Source organism: Mesoplodon mirus (genome assembly GCF_964341445.2).
Source record: "Mesoplodon mirus genome assembly, chromosome: 3".
NCBI lineage: Eukaryota > Metazoa > Chordata > Mammalia > Artiodactyla > Ziphiidae > Mesoplodon > Mesoplodon mirus.
In genome coordinates this window covers 162560226-162577566 of record NC_138978.1, presented here as the reverse complement: position 1 = coordinate 162577566, position 17341 = coordinate 162560226, and the positions used below count along the sequence as shown (strand labels likewise).

At 35.7% G+C, this 17341-nt stretch overlaps 1 protein-coding gene across 3 annotated transcripts in view; it reads left to right on the top strand.

Moving 5' to 3' along the window:
* The window catches only part of CEP350 (centrosomal protein 350), a 143416-nt gene that overhangs the window by 52567 nt on the left and 73508 nt on the right, over nucleotides 1–17341 (top strand). For all 3 annotated transcript variants that reach the window (XM_082612726.1, XM_082612727.1, XM_082612725.1), the window contains exons 16-25: nucleotides 1541–1761; nucleotides 2228–2391; nucleotides 5977–6087; nucleotides 6550–6690; nucleotides 7910–8046; nucleotides 9452–9574; nucleotides 12811–12980; nucleotides 15533–15729; nucleotides 16339–16523; nucleotides 17007–17094. In XM_082612726.1, coding sequence (XP_082468852.1) covers nucleotides 1541–1761; nucleotides 2228–2391; nucleotides 5977–6087; nucleotides 6550–6690; nucleotides 7910–8046; nucleotides 9452–9574; nucleotides 12811–12980; nucleotides 15533–15729; nucleotides 16339–16523; nucleotides 17007–17094 — 1537 coding nt within the window. The remainder of the gene's footprint in view (nucleotides 1–1540; nucleotides 1762–2227; nucleotides 2392–5976; nucleotides 6088–6549; nucleotides 6691–7909; nucleotides 8047–9451; nucleotides 9575–12810; nucleotides 12981–15532; nucleotides 15730–16338; nucleotides 16524–17006; nucleotides 17095–17341) is intronic.

The window sequence follows — 17341 nt, the reverse complement described above, 5'->3', positions numbered from 1 at the left end:
ATTAATACCATCATTGCTATGTTTAAAGTTGAATTTTAATTTCTTTGTCAATGATTTTGGAATTCAGAAAACTTTACCTTTCCTTGAGAGATACTCTGATGATTTAATTGGCAAAATCTACAAAGTTAAACATTTCTGAAACAGAATCCATAGCCAAATAAGTTGATAAATGCCCCATACTATAGTCTAGACCCCCACTTTTCCACCTGTGGAGATTCACAGTGGATAAAACAATTTGAGGTTTTGATGCAAAGGAGTCCAGATTTTTAAAAAATTATTTAACCTATTTTTTTCTTAACTTACATGGCTGTAGACATTGTCTGTCTCCACACTCTTTCCCTTTGTTTCCTTTTTATTTTTTGGAAAACTTAACTAACATCATTGGAAACGCTAATCTGGGGAAGTCTCTGCAGAACAAATATAAATTCATCTTGTAAAACCATAAGGTGAGATTCAGACAGAGTAGTTTGTTTTGATGTTGTGTTGGAATTCTTTCATGGAGATCTATTAGGAGACAGAAGTAATGATAATTCGTTTTATGTTCCATAAATGAAATTGTCAGACTGTTAAAAATGTATTTCTCTAAACCGTCAGTAGAAAATTAAAGGTCACTGGAAACAAGTGAGTGCCTCTCAAGACTACTTTTATTCAAATATTTAAATGCTGGTATAAGAGAAATGTTTACCTTTGAAAACCATTTCATAGTTTTATTAAAGCTAAAAGTAAGCTTGCTTTAGATGTTTAAATATGCTAACTGCTAACATGCCTTATAGGGTATTTGAGTAATTTAGTCAGTAAATAAATGGTTAGTGCAAGGCAGCATGCTTCTTGTTATGAGAAACAATACCTTTAATGAGCATAATTTCTCAAAGAGGGGCTAGACATGTGCCTTGTGTCCTTGAGTTGTTTTAATCAAACTGCTATGAGAGGTTACTTCTTAGAAAGTTCAGGAAAGAGCTATAGCATTAAAAAGTGGACAGAAACAAATGGACATATATAAAGTATTTAGAGATGGTTAGTATGAAAAATTTTTGCTGTGACTTTTTGGTTAAGAGGAATAACGAGTAATTTTTGTCATTTAAAAATTTTTAACACAAAATGATACTCTCTTTCAGAGACATATTTTAAGATATTTTTTATAAAATAGGCTTGACCTTGCCTTTTTGTATGGTTGTAATTTTATTGCTATATAAGCTCCAGGTATTCTAGAGGATTTTGCCTGATACTACAATAAGTGATTCACGATAAATGTACATTGTAGAGGAAAGAGTTAAGTGCCAATTTAATCAAGAGACTCCTTTTCCATATTATTTTGGGCAGGGTTTGTCCCTAGCTTGTTCCCCACTGTAAATCTAGCAATAAGAGGAGTGTTCATAGTCATTCACTCAGCATAGCGACTCTGTTAAATGAATAAATGCCTGAATCACAGCTTTTTAAAGCAAATGTTAATAAAGTTATGCATGTTGTTCTTATTAATTGTTTAGATGGTTCTTGAAGTAGTTTTCCTTTCTCTAATGTCTTTATGAAACAAAACTTCTAGTGTCTCATCAGACAAGGGAAGATCACAGAAAACTCCAACTTCTCCCCTATCTCCAAGTTCCCAGAAATTGTTGCAGTTTGACCTTCCAGGAACTTCATTAGAAAGATCTAAATCCTCAATAGTAGTGACTCCAACTATAACAGGATTTAAGCCTAATGCAACTTTTGCTGATACGAACCTGGCTGCCAGCAGAACAACGACAGAGATGGCTTCAACACCAGGCAAGTAGATCCATGCAGCTGTAATTTAAAAAATAAGATATTAATTTTTTTCCGAAAATGTCTTTTCTTTCAATTAAACCATAGAGAAATGTTGTTTCAAGTGAATGCAATTACTTTTTGAAAACAAAAATTGTGCCCGAAAATAAATATTGAAAAGCGCGAGAGATTCAATAGTGGTGACTTTTCCCATTTTGCCAGCATTATTCAAAAGACACTTGAAAAATGTATCCCATATATGTACTCCTAAGTGTTCATAGGTATATATGTATTATGTACACATGCATGTATGTGTGCTCATACACACACAAGAGAAGTAACTATTAAGAAACATTGTACTAATAAGTCACTCTCTTTCCTAAAGAGGAAAGCAGACTTGTTTTTGGACCTTAAAATGAGAAATGAATTTTAGAAATCTGAGATGTAATTTCATGTGAACTTTGATATTTGACAATTATATGCCTTCCAGGTTCTAAGCGCTTTTCTCCTGCTGGCCTCCAGCGTCGTATGGCAGCAGAACTCAGTTACTTGAGTGCCATTGAGGAGTCAGTGCGCCAACTATCAGATGTAGAAAGAGTTAGAGGCATTTCACTTGCTCAGCAGGAGAGTGTGTCTCTGGCTCAGATCATAAAGGTATTTGTGGAGTTTTCTTTAGTTTTCTGCATTTTTTTTCTCTTTTCTTTGCTATTTCAAATAGTTTTAATGAGTTAAAAAAACAACTTTAACTTGCCAAGTAGAAAAAAACAGTCTGTCATACAGTACCTATAAATAACCCTGAGAAAAACTATCATATGCTAAAAAGATAATTAAACATGCAGTATTTGGCAGCAGAACAATAATACAATCATTCTCTTTCAAATACTTCATTTTCCACGTTCTGTACATTTTTCGTGACAGTGTGAAAATCAGCTTATCAAACATTTTCAATATTTTCTCTTTTTTGTGACAGGTCAGAAATGGTTGAGTTTTTGTTTCTTTGTTTTGTTTTTTAATACTTTATTTGTACTAAAAAGAAAAGTTTCTGAGATCTAAGTATTTGGTAATGCCAGGATAATAGGACTTTCCATTAGCTAACAAAAATCCAGTGTTCCTCGGTGGGAATGCTATTGGTATATATATATATATTTTTTTTTTTTTTAAACTGAGGTAGTATTTAAATATAATAAAATACACAGAATTTAAGTGTATAATTTGATGAATTTTGAACATGTAACAACCACCCTAATCAAAATATAGAACACTTCAGTCACCCAGAAGTTTCACCCAGGCCCCTTTTCAGTTAATCTTCCCTCCTAGAGGCAATTAGTATTCTGATTCATATCACCATAGTTTATTTTTGCCAGTTCTAGAACTTCATAAAATGGAAGTATACTTTGTACTCTGTTGTGTTTAGCTTTGTGTGTGTGTGTGTGTGTGTGTTCGTGGGCCTCTCACTGTTGTGGCCTCTCCCGTTGCGGAGCACAGGCTCTGGACGCGCAGGCTCAGCAGCCATGGCTCACGGGCCGCTCCGCGGCATGTGGGATCCTCCCGGACTGGGGCACGAACCCGTGTCCCGTGCATCGGCAGGCGGACTCTCAACCACTGCGCCACCAGGGAAGCCCCTGTTTAGCTTATTTTATGCAACATAACGTTTTTAAGATTAATCCATGTTATTGCATCCATGATGTTGCTTTTGGTTTTTTTGCTGAGTAACATTCCATTGATGAATATATCACAATTCATTTATCCATTCTCCTGTTGATGTACATTCGTATTATTTCCAGTTTTTGGCTACCATAAGTATTCCTGCTCTGAACACTTTTTTGCAATGCTCTGTATACAACACATATTTTTATTTTTCTTGCCTAAATACCTAGGAGTGTAATTGCTTGGGTTAAGTGTATGTTTAACTTTATAAGAAACTGCCATTCCGTTTTCCAAAATAGTTGTAACATCTTATACTCTGACAGCAATATATGAGAGTTCTAGTTTTATTATATCTTTGCTATCATTGTGTATTGTAGTGAGGGTGAAGTAGTATCTCATTGTGGTTTTAATTTGCATTTCCTTTATGATTGATGAGATTGATCTTTTAGTATATTTATTGATCAAACTTATGTCTTCTTTTGTGAATATCTGTTCAAATCTTTTGCGTATTTCATGATTGGGATGTCTTACTTATTGAGTTGTAGGAGTTCTTTGTATATTCTAGAAACAAGTCTTTTTCAGATATATCTCAAATATTGCTTTTCATCCTTGATTTGCCTTTTCATTTTTTTAAACTATGTCTTTTGAAGAGCAGAAGATTTTAATTTTGATGAAATCTAGTTTTTAATCTTTTTCTTTTATGGGTAGTGCTTTTTGTATTCTAAGAAAACTTTGCCTACCCTAAGATACTAAGGTACTCTAACAAAGATATTCTTTTATTTTTTCCCCAAAGCTTTATAGTTTTGGCTTTTATATTTAAGTGTGTGAACCATTTCAAGTTAATTACAGGTTGTGAGGAAGGGGTCAAAGTTAAATTCTTTTCTCCCTTATGGATGTTTGGTTGTTCTAGCACCATTTTCTTCAGTTACCTTGGTAGCTTTATCAACATTTAAGTAATCATTTACGTGTTGGTCTGTTTCTGCACTCTGTTATTTTCCATTGACTTATTTGTGTAGTACCATACTGTTTTTCTAGTACCATACTATTTTACTATAGCTTTATTAGTACCATACTATTTTTTTCTTTTTTTTTCAATTAAATTTTTTTTTATTGGAGTATAGCTGACTTACAATATTGTGTTAGTTTCAGGTGTACAGCAAAGTGAATCAGTTATGCATACACATATATCCACTCTTTTTTAGTTTTTTTTTCCCATTTAGGCCATAACAAAGTACTGAGTAGAGTCCCCTGTGCTATACAGTAGGTCCTTATAGCAGGTCCTCTATTTTATATATAGTAGTGTGAATATGTCAATCCCAGTCTCCCAATTTATCCCTCCCCCCCTCCCCCATAGTGAGTCTTGAAATCAGGCTGTATTTACTCCAACTTTGTTCTTTCTCAAGATAGTTTTGGCTATTCTATGTTTTTGCATTTCTGCATAACTTTTAGAATCAGTTTGTCAGTTTCTACAAAAAATTTTAAAAGCCTGGTGGCTTTTTGATTTGAATGACATTGAATCTATAGATCAGTATGGGGAGAATTCACATCTTAACAATATTGCATCTTCTAATTCATGAACATAGTATTTTTTTCTGTTTGTTCAGGTTTTTAAATATTTCTCTCAGCAGTGTAATTTTCAGTGTAGTGGTCTTACACATTTTAAAAATTATTCTTAAATATTTTATGTCTTTTGATAATAAATGATTTTTTTTTCAATTTCATTTTCTAGTTGTTCCTCTTAAAATACCTATAGATAGTTCTTTTGTATGGAACTGTTCAGCCTTCCTTCATTCCTCCCAATAAATAATAGTAGTGCTGTCCATTCATTGTGACAGTAAAAGCTCTCCAGACATTTCCAAATGCTCACCGGTGGACAGTGGAGAGGGGCTGATACCAACTTTGTTAAAAAAATCACTGGATTGAGGAAATGGCCCTATTGCAGTTGTCATCCTTTCCTTGAAATCTGAAAAACCGCTGACGTTATCTACCATTTTAAGGATACATTATATCTCTGGGTTTCCAAATACGGACAGGGCATTGTATGACTTTATATACAGCCTTACCACCTTTAGAGAACCTATATTATTTAGCACTATTCCAGAAGAAATGAAAACATATAAATTTATAGATAATATCGTATGGAATAATTGAAAGAAACAGTCCTGTTAAGAAGGAGACGTTTTGGAGGGCAACATTTTTATGAAGCTGCTCCTTCAAAGTCAAAATAAAGGAATCATAAAATTGTGAGGTGTGAAGCATTATCTTTATTCTTATATTTAGGATGTTTTAATCTCCTCCAAAGAGTTAGGTACCATAGCTTTTCTTTTAAACTAGCTTTTTGATATGAGTTCTTAGTCCTGCATGTCTTGGAAATTTTTTATATTACTATATTATTTGATACACAGTAGGTGGTCACTAAATAGATAAATGATAAATGGTTGATGTCTACGCTATTTCCTGTCTTTCCTTTAGGCTCTGATTAGTTGCTTCAAAAGATCTGTGTTAGGAAAACAGCGTTCTATTAATTTAGTTTCTGCTTTGAAATAGTTTAGTATCTTAGAATTAATAGTTGATCATTTCTTTATTTTGAAGGCACAGCAGCAACGCCATGAAAGAGACTTGGCCCTTTTGAAATTGAAGGCTGAACAAGAGGCTCTGGAGTGTCAGAGACAATTAGAAGAAACCCGAAGCAAAGCAGCTCAGGTAGCTTCTTTTGCAAATCTCTATTCTTGAAATCACTTTAGTATTCTTTTAGTTATATAGGAGTAAAAAGGAAAGATGTAAATAATAATGTTTTAGTACATTATACCATATGAGTTCATTTCATGTCATTTGATTCTTGTAGCAACCCTGTGAAATTAAGTAGTCAAGGCCTATCCCCAGTTTAGAGAAATGGAAACTGAGGTACACAGTAGTTACTTATCTACAGACACATCAACTTGTGAACAGTGGAGTTAAGACTTAAACTTCAGCAGTGATTTTAAGATTCCAGATTTTAAACTCTAAATTTTAAGACATGAAATCAAGATAGTAGTCAAAGGTTTTGGTTTTTTTTTTTCCTCAAGGCATTTGATCCGTGAAACAAATTTACAAGTTAAAACTAATGTGGGTGGGATGAGACTGAGACATAAAGTAAGTTCTCTTTTCACCCTCTTTTATTAACAGGTCCATGTGGAATCATTGCAGCAGGTGGCTAAATCACAACGGGATGTAACTGAAGTCCTGCAGGAAGCAACTTGTAAAATAGCTGCTCAGCAAACAGAGACTGCTCGCCTGACCACAGATGCAGCACGCCAAATCTGTGAGGTGAGAGCCACCGAGAACCCTTTTCCTTTTAGTTCTTTTTAGTCAGTCTGATTACCTTTGGTCTTAGCAGTCATGGGTTTCTAACATCTAGCGAATGCATACTTTTGATAAGTGACTTTCAATGAGGGCCATACCCTATTGAAATGAGGCATCATTTATTGTAGTGTGTTGTCCATGTGAACGATATAGGGGACAGAAAAAGATGCAGAAGAACTCTATATTTTGGCCCCTGAGTAAGCTTTTTAAAAAAATATCAATTTTATTGATGTGTAATTTACAAACAATAAAATATGTCCATTTTAAGTGCACAGTTTTATGAGTTTTGACAGATAGATATAGGTATCTATATATATTTCTTTATCGTATCTATCTATTCCTCTGAACACCACCATAATCAAGAAATAAAACTTTTAAGAGTATTGGAAATATTCTTTCATGCCCTTTGCAGTCAGTCACCAATCTTAGTCCCACGGAGCCATGGATCTGTTTTGTATGAAGATGTTTCATTGTTACCCAGAGTGATATTAGTGTCCTTTTTTTAAAATTATACCAAAGATAAAGCCAGAAATAGTTCTACTGCTGTCTCTATATAGGATATCATAATCTATAAAGTTACAGTTTATTTTAGCAGTTACTATTTAGGACTCTTTGTGAAATGATTCTGTTATTAAAAAGCCATGAACCTACTATATGATGGGTACCATGGGGTTGTGCAGATAAGTATAGAGTCTCTTTTCTCAAGAAAATTTTAGATTACAATTAACCAAGATTTCAAAAACACTTCAATTCGTCAAAGCAGCGATTAGATAAATACCAAATGAATAATACATGGCAATAATGGCTAAGCGTAGGGAAGATGTACTTCACATTGTTGGTCAGAAAAGACTTAGATAGGAAGTTCTAATTGAATTGATTCTTGAAGGAAGATTTAATTTTTGGTTTACTGTGGCTTATTTTGGACTTGAAGGTTTTCTGTCTAATAATTCATAGATTGTTATAGCTGGGTGAAACCTTAGAAATCATGTGGTCTAGCTCTATTTTTATAAGGAAGTTGTTGAAACTTAAAGAGTCTAACTGACATGCCCACAATATTTTACCTAATATGGCAGAATTTGCTTGCTCTCAGTCCAGTGATCTTTCTAAGACATTCTGCTCACTCTCAGTTCTTCTGTGATGTTACCTTTTTATATCTCCTTTGCCTTGTTGTGTTCATATTTAGATGGCAGAGTTGACTCGAACTCATATCTCAGATGCCATCACTGCTTCAGGAGCTCCCCTAGCAACGCTCTATGACCACCAGCGGCAGTATGCTCCAGACTTCGTGAAACAACTAAGGACAAGAGCTGAAACAGATAGGTTAATATCCAGTCACTCAGCAGATATGTCATGAGTATCTATTAAGTCCCAGGCACTGTTGTGGGTACTGGAAATACAGTTATGGGCATACAGTCTGGTGGGGAAGAGAGACGTTAATCAAATATCCTTTAAGTGAATGAACACTTACAAATTAAGCATTATGAAAGAAAGGAACATGTGACTTTGAGATACACAACAAAGGAGTTTGAATAGCAAGGTGGTCAGAGAAGGTTTTCCTGAGGAAGTAAAGCTTATGGTGAGATCTAGTGGATGAAAGGGAGTCAGTGATGTAAAGGAGGAAAGGAATAGGCAGGTCAATACATGCAAAGGTGGAGGAGAAGATGAAGGAAGACCAAAGTGACTGGCAAAGGGCAAAGAGGAGAATGGTAGGAGATGATGCAGGGATCAGATTATGGTAGAACTTTGCAGATCTTATGGATTTTGGAGTTTATTCTAGGAGCAATGTAAAGTCATTGGAGAGTTTTTTAGGCAGGGCTGGGTGATGTCATCATGTTTATGTGTAATTTTTTAAAATAAATTTATTTATTTATTTTTGTTTGCGTTGGGTCTTCGTTGCTGCACGCTGGCTTTTTTCTAGTTGCGGCAAGTGGGGGCTACTGTTCGTTGAGGTGCGCGGGCTTCTCATTGTGGTGGCTTCTCTTGTTGCGGAGCAGGGCTCTAGGAGCTCAGGCTTCAGTAGCTGTGGCACATGGGCTCAGTAGTTATGACTTGGGGCTCTAGAGTGCAGGCTCAGTAGTTGTGGTGCACGGGCTTAGCTGCTCCGCAGCATGTGGGATCTTCCCAGATCAGGGCTTGAACCCGTGTCCCCTGCACTGGCAGGCGGATTCCTAACCACTGCACCACCAGGGAAGTCCCGTATGTGTATTTTTTTACATCACATTTTGACTGTCTCTAATTCATAGATTTTAAGTCTCTAGTCACATTCATTGATACTTGGGGTGATTTGTGTTTATTTCTCGTAATAAATAGGAGATATTCTTTAATGTGTTGTATGCTTTTCTGTGAGCAAATGCCTTTCTTTCTCAAATACTTTGCAACAGTTATTTCATAATTTCTATTAATTCAAGATTTTATCTCATGTTAATATTAAGCAGTACTTAAAAATCTTTCTCTTGGCCTCCCTGGTGGCGCAGTGGTTGAGAGTCCGCCTGCCGATGCAGGGGATACGGGTTCGTGCCCCGGTCGGGGAGGATCCCATATGCCGCGGAGCGGCTGGGCCCGTGAGCCATGGCCGCTGGGCCTGCGCATCCGGAGCCTGTGCTCCGCAACGGGAGAGGCCACAACAGTGAGAGGCCCGCATACCGCAAAAAGAAAAAAAAAAAAAAAAAATCTTTCTCTTGTTTGAGACTTTAAATGTTTTAATCAGTTTTTATTTTCTTTGTAGGAAAAATCAATCTGGTCCACTCTCTCAGAGTAAAGAAGGGACCCTTGACTCCAAGCATCAGAAGTTTTCCCCTTCATATGATAGTTATTCTGAGTCTTCAAGGTACAAGAATCGCGAGAGAAGGTAAAAAGACTTTGATTTAGTAAAGTCTGATAAATGACTTAGACATTGCTTTTTTTTGATTCCTTAATCTTGTTTCTTTAAATGAAATAGTGTCTTCCCTTCTGTTCTGGCTTCCCCCATTTAATTAGCTGATTTACAAAATAGTTGTTCCATGTAATAATATAGTTACCATTCCTTGACAGTGTACATTGTACAAGTACTGTATAAGTTGTTCTTCCTGCATTTAATCTTCACAACAATCTTCCAAGACAGATATTATCCTCTTTTTATAGATAAGGGAACTGAGGCTCATGGAGATGTTTAGAAACTCACCCACAGTCACATAGCTAGTGGCACACCAAGGAATTGAACCATGGTTTGTCTGGCTCCAAAGCACATTGCTTTGCTGACATCCATATTTTTTGACATTTCTGTATGTACTAATTTTTATCATTATGAAAGAAGATTGAATACTTTGTCTTTGTACTTGGCACAAGTATTAACATCTATAATTTTCAATTGTGGTTCTGTCCTTGGATTAAAGGGTTTTAGAGGCCTCTTTCCAGCATTCTTAGAGGTAGGATACCTATATTGTCAAAGTATACTAAAACCTCAATTTAAAAATTAAATCATGAGACTAAAAAACATGAAGATTAATGTGGGGTAAGTACCAACAGTTATTAAGTACTTACTCTGTGTCTGGAACTATATGACTTTCATTTAACCTTCACTGACACTTAAATTTAGGCCATCATCTGAGTTACTGCAGTGGACTCCTAATAGGTTTCCCTGTCCTGTAACCCTTCCCCACTTCATACATTAACTACATGGCAACCAGAGTGATTTTTCTAAAATTTTCAGCCAGTTGGTTATTTACCTGTTTGAAACCTTCAGTGTTTCCTCAGAGCCACTTAGTATAGTGTGAAAGTCCCTTTATTATTGAGTCTTTAGTCCATCTCCAGCCCTGTCACTTGGCATTTCCCCTCTTACCGTATTCTACTGGTTCTGACTACTTACATTTCTCTAAAGAGCCATGCTCTCTTTGTCTCCTGTGCCATTACATATGATGTACCTTCTTTCTGGACCCTCCCTGCTCCATTTCACTTCGTTTACTTTTACTTGCCCTTTAAGAATCAGTATTACCCCTCATCTGCTTTAGAGATCCCTTCTGTGTTCTTCCACAGCACTCCGTATAACTATTACAGCCTTTACCACCTTCTATATTCTCACTCCTTTACTTACCACTTGTAGACTAGACTTGGAGTTCTTTGAGGGCTTCATTTTCATCATCCCCAAAAGAAGCCCTGTACCCATTAACAGTCACTTCTTATGTCCTTTCCCAGCCTCTGGTGACAGCTAATCTACTCTCTATTTCTATTTTATATGGATTTTTATCTGTTTTGGACATTTCATATAAATGTGTGGTTCTTTGCTACTGGCTTCTTTGACTTACCATAATGTTTTCAAAGTTTGTCTATCATGTATCAGTACTTTATTCCTTTATATAGCCAAATAGTCTACTGCATGGATATCCCACAATTATCCATCAGTTGATGGACATTAGGATTGTTTCCACTTTTTGGCTCTTATGAATGGTGCCACTGTGTACATTCGTGTACAAGTTTTTGTGTGGTCATGTGTTTTCGTTTCTCTTGGGTATATACTTAGGAAAAGGATTGCTGGGTCATAATAGTAACTCTGTTTAACATCTTGAAGATATGCCAAACTGTTTTCCAAAACAGCTGTTCCATTTTACATTTTCACCAGGAATATAAAAATTTTCCACATCTTTACCCACACTTGTTGGTAGACTAATGAAGACTGTGTCATTCTTGTATCCCCAGAGCTTAACGAAATGCCTAGCACATAGTAGGCAATCTACTACGTGTTTATTGAGTGAATGATTGATGTGTAACTGCTAAGTGGAAGAATTGAGATTAACCCCATATCCTACTGACTCCAAAGCACTTGCAGGCTCCTGCATTCTGTCTTTTACCTTATAGCTTTATTATAGTTTATCCTTTCGAAAACATTTATTAAGGCAGACAAATAATTGTGTAATATTCTGATAAATACTATCGTAGAAATATGCACAAAAAAACACTAAACACAGAGACAGACCTTCCTTGGGAGTGGAGAAGGGGTCCACAAACAATTTGCAGAAATGATACTTCAACTGAGTCTTGAATTCATTAGGCAGAGAGGGAAGGAAGGGCATGTCACAAGAGGAAATAGCTTATTCAGAGGATCTCAAAACCTGGCTTATGATTGGCTATATATTTATCTTTAGTGAATGGATAAATTAAGGAAAGCAAAGAGGGAGGAAGGAAAACACTGAACTTGAAAACAAGTTCACTAAGCATTTGGAAACTTGAGGCTTAAAGTCAGGGGAAGGGTGGAGCTAGTGATACAAATTTGAGGCTCATTCCAAATGATAGCAGTTGAAATTATAGAGATGCATAAGATTGTCCAAGGAGAGTATATAGCATAAAGGAGAAAGGAACCAAAACCAAAACCCTAGGAAGTACAGTCATTTTAAGAAAAGATAGAAAAATTAAAAGGAAGCGAAAGAAACAGGAAAACTTGCTAGGGAGGTAGGAAGAGAAGCAGGTGGGAGTAGAGTCAGGGAATATAAGAACGGAGAACACTTTTATTGATCATTTAAGTTTGATATAATTTCAAGCTTACAACAACTTTGCAAGAATAATATAAAGTTCCCAAATGTCTTTCATCCAGGTTACCCTAGTGTTAACACTTTACTACATTTGCTTTAGTGAACTTTTAAAACAGGAGATAAGAGGTTCATACCTCTGATATTGTAGAAAAAGAAATTATCTATTGGATTTGACAGAGTTTAGGTGGAGTTTACAAGAACCGTTCCAGTAGAATAGTTGGGAATTGAAGCAGACTGCGATAAATTATGAGGTTTATAATTTAACAGCAGATAGAAGCCTCTTTTCCCAGTAGATTGATTTTAAAATGAAAGGAAAAAAGGGAGTGATAGCCTGAGAATAGTGGTTCTCCATTATGACTATTTAAAAGTGAAATCTTCCTTTCTTCTACTCATCTTTCCTGAAAGTTTCTTCTCAGACTTATGTCTACGTAGCATTTTTATGTTTTATATTATATCTTTCGTCATTTCATATCTTGATCATAAGGCACATTTCCTTGGCCAAATAAGTTTACTTTGAAGTTATGATCCTTATTTTGTTACCTTTATTTTTTTTCTGGTCTGTTTCCATAATATCCTTAAACAGGAGTAGTAGTGGTAGCAGCCGTCAAGAAAGTCCTTCAGTTCCATCTTGTAAGGAAAATGAGAAGAAACTTCATGGTGAAAAGACGGAGAGTTCTATTGATGAACAGGTCCAGACTGCTGTGGATGATTCTCTACGAAGTGATAGTGTACCATCTCTTCCCGATGAGAAAGGTAACTTTCTTTGCACATGTATGTATAATTATCGTTTGGGGAGGCTTCCAGAACCCTTTGAGATATTTGTGACTGAACTAATTAATATAATTAGACAAGGTTTTATGTCTGATATTAAATGTATTCAGGTGAAACTGTTTGAAGGCCATACACCATGCCAGTAGTAACCTTGGTAATATTTTACATTGTTGTGTGTCATGATTCTGAGGCGAGGCAAGACTAAATCTAGGTGACCATGCATGTGAATGGAATATATACTCAGTACTGAAAAAAATTACTTTTATCCTACTGTAGATGTGTAACACGATCATAAAAAGGAGAATACATTATTAGAACTTTAAATTTTAAATAATATAAGGTACAATTTATTATAAATGATGATAACATCAGATATATTAAATAGATTAAAATTCATTACTTTTCCTGGATCATAAATTAAAGCTGTACTCCTATCAAATCATGGGTAGTAAATAATATAGCAAAGAAAACAGAATCTGGCAACAAATGGCACCTTTAAGACATTAAGTTGGTAAATTAATGGCCTCCATTCTAGATTTATTTTTTAAATAACTGGTCATTAAGTAGTGCTTTTGATTGATAGTCTAGAACTGTAGTCTTCAAAGCAGGATAGGCAAGACAGTCTTTGGAGTGTAAGAAGAAAATATTTAAATTTAAAATTTTTTCACCCTTTAAAAATTTTTTCTGTAAATTTTATAGTGAATATAATATAGGGATATAGTAGTCTATAGTTATGGCAGCCCTAGCTGATTAATACAGATGTTGGTACCTAGAAGTTGGGGTGATGCTATAACAAATACTAAAAGTGTAGCAGTGGCTTTGGAACTGGATGACGAGTAAAGGATAGAAGAGTTTTGAGGTTCATGCAAGAAAAAGCCTATACTGCCTTGCAGAGATTGTTGGTAGGAATATGGTCATTAAAGGTGATTCCGATGAAGTCCAATAAAGGTGGAAATTAGGAACATGTTATTGGAAACTGGAAGATAGGCAGTCCTTGTTATGAAGTGGCAAAGAACTTGACTGAACTTGTTCTAGTGTTTTGTGGAAAGCGGACATTAAAAGTGATGACCTTGGATATTTAGCTGAGGAGATTTCTAAGTAAAGTGTTGAAGGCATAGCCTAGTTTCTTCTTACTGCTTATAGTAAAATGTGAGAGAAGAAATAAACTGAAGGAATTACTAAGCAAAAAGAAACCAGAATTTGAAGATTTGGAAAATTCTCAGCCTATCTATATTGTAAAAAATGAGAAAGTGAGTTCTGGAGAGAACACCAAGGGTGTGACTGGATAGTTACTTCCTAAAGACATTACCCATGGATTTAATCAGCCATCTCAGCATGTTCAGCAGAAGCCAGGCACAGAGGTGGGGTTATACTAGCAGAGACATAGCCAGTTTGGACTAAAGGACAAGAGACAGGATGAAATATAGGAAAGCTTTCAGACTTCTGGGATTCTGTGGGATGGGACAATAGAGCTATCCAGCTGTGAACATGCCTATCTTTCAAGAAAGCTAAGGTGGCTAGAATTCATGGGGCAACCAAAATCCAAAGAAATTAAAACATTGAAAAACTAGTATGAAGAAGAAAACGGGGGAAAATCTAGGTCACTTTGGTTTGGCAATGATTTCTTAGGTACAACACCAAAAGTACAATCCATGAAGGAAAAAATTGATAAGGTACACTTTGTTAAAAATTAAAAACTTCTGCTCTGTAAGAGACATTATTAAGAGAATGAAAAGCCACAGACTGTTAGAAAATATTTGTAAATCACGTTGGATAAAAGACTTATATCCAGAATGTATAAAGGACTCTTAAAACTCATCAGGAAAATCAGCAGCCCAATTAAAAAACACGCAAAAGAGCTGAACAGACACACTTCGTTGAAGAAAATATACAAATGGCAGATAGACATGGGAAAGGTCTTCAATATCATATATTTATAGGGAAGTGAAAATTAAAATCTCAGTGAGAGGGCTTCCCTGGTGGTGCAGTGGTTGAGAGTCCGCCTGCCGATGCAGGGGATGCCAGTTCGTGTCCCGGTCCAGGAAGATCCCACATGCGACGGAGCGGCTAGGCCCATGAGCCATGGCCGCTGAGCCTGCGTTTCTGGAGCCTGTGCTCCGCAACAGGAGAGACCACAACAGCGAGAGGCCCACGTACCACAAAAAAAAAAAAAATCTCAATGAGATACTATAACTTGCCTATTGGAATAGCTAAAATCCAAAATAACAACAAATTGGTGGCAAGGATGCTGAGCAACACGAACTTGAATTTATCACTGATGAGAATGCAAAACGGCACAGCGCCGCTGGAAGACATTTACACAGCATTTTATAATGACCCAGCAATCACATGCCTAGGTATTTGCCCAAGTGATCTGAAAACTTATGTCCACACAAAAATCTGTATGCTAATATTTGTGGCATTATTATTCATAATTGCTAAAAAATTGGAAGCTATTCAGGGCTACTAATTGAATATCTCCTGAAAACTGTTATAATGATAAAATCTACTTGCTCCATATTCTTTTATTATAGATTCAACTTCTGTTGCAACAGAATATTCCCTGAAATTTGATGAATCCATGACAGAAGATGAAATAGAAGAAAGATCATTTCGATCTTTACTACCTTCTGAGAGTCATCGCAGATTTAACATGGAAAAGAAAAGAGGCCATCATGATGACTCTGATGAAGAAACTTCCCCAGAAAAGACTACACTGTCCTCTGCCAAGGTGTGTTTCAGTTTACCTGTGGAGATACTTCATAAATAGTTGTGGATGTGTTATCTCAAAGGTATGAGGAATTATTTTGTACTTGAACTCAATTGTCAGCTACCAGAATGATTTTCCTGAGATACCAGTTTTATATTTTTGGTATAGAATCTGGCTTTGCTTTCCTTATAAAGTAGCTTATAAACTTATTCCTTGGAATGATATGTAAGGCTTTTGAGGATCTGAGCCAAAGTTATGTCTTGAGCTTTTTCACTTACTTTGCCCTTACAACACTGTATTCCATTTAAAAATGTTCATTTATATCTTTCTTCTCATTAAATTGTAAGCCTTTTGAATAATGGGCAAATTCTTACCCAGCTTTACACCCCTGAGACAGTACCTGGCTTACAGTAGTTGTTTGTTAAAATTTTATTGGGTGAATAAATTAGCAGATGAATGTTACTGGCTTTCACATGCCTTTTTTTTTTTTGGAAGAATGTTCTTTTACGTGGTTGGCAGCCTTTTTATATACATAATTTATTTTTATAAGTGCATACCTCTTTTAATAAAGTTAATTAAGTTCCAAAAGGTTTAGATGGTGATAAACATGACATAAACTCTCTAACTCAGGAGCTGAGCATGCCATTCTCAGGAGGACAAGACAGCTTTTCTAAATTTACTATGGAGATGGTTAGACAGTATATGAAAGAAGAGGAAATGAGAGCAGCTCACCAGTCTTCACTCCTGCGTCTCCGTGAAAAGGCCTTGAAGGAGAAAACTAAAGCTGAATTAGCCTGGCTAGAGCATCAGAAAAAGTAAGTTCTTTCAGTGAACATAGTTTTGACTGTTCGATTTCTCCTTTCATGAAAAGGAAATGCTTTGTTTTTAAAGATGTTTTTGTTTCCTCATCTAGTTTAATTTGATCAACCCAGTTTCTCAAGCTAGAAATACAGCAGTCATCCTTGAATCATGTTGCTTTCAAGACATCCTAAACATATAACATTTTCTTTGCATTTCTCTTTTATCACTTAACTGACTCTTATATTGTTATTTTGTACTTAATTCCTTTACTATGTTATAAATTTCTCAAAGCTATTTTATCTTTAAAGGACATAGTCTAGGGTTTGCATATATCATATATCCAATAAAATATTTGTTGGGTTAGGAGTTGCTGCATGCAGCAACTGTTATCCACATTTGAAAATGTTAAATGGGTTAGAGATTTGTTAGTGGTTGAGAATTCTTGACATTAGAATAGAAATTTAATCTAATCTTTGTCTCAATGGGAATAATTGCAGACATCTACGAGATAAAGGAGAAGATGATAAAATGCCCCCACTCCGAAAGAAACAACGTGGTTTGCTCTTAAGGTTGCAGCAAGAAAAGGTATGTTAGGAAAAACACTCCTTTAAGAGAAAGTAAGGTGACAAGTTAGATTGTGGAATCTATTATTTTGCCTAATCTCTTTTTCTTACTATCACATTAAAGGAGATTTAGTTGATATTTACCACTGTTGATGCCTACTACTATAATTACAGGAGTTGCTTAGTGGCCTATCATATTTCTCCTAAATTAAGGTTGTGTTTCACTGCTAACTGAATACAATATAGAGTAAGACCTTCTGCCTTCATTT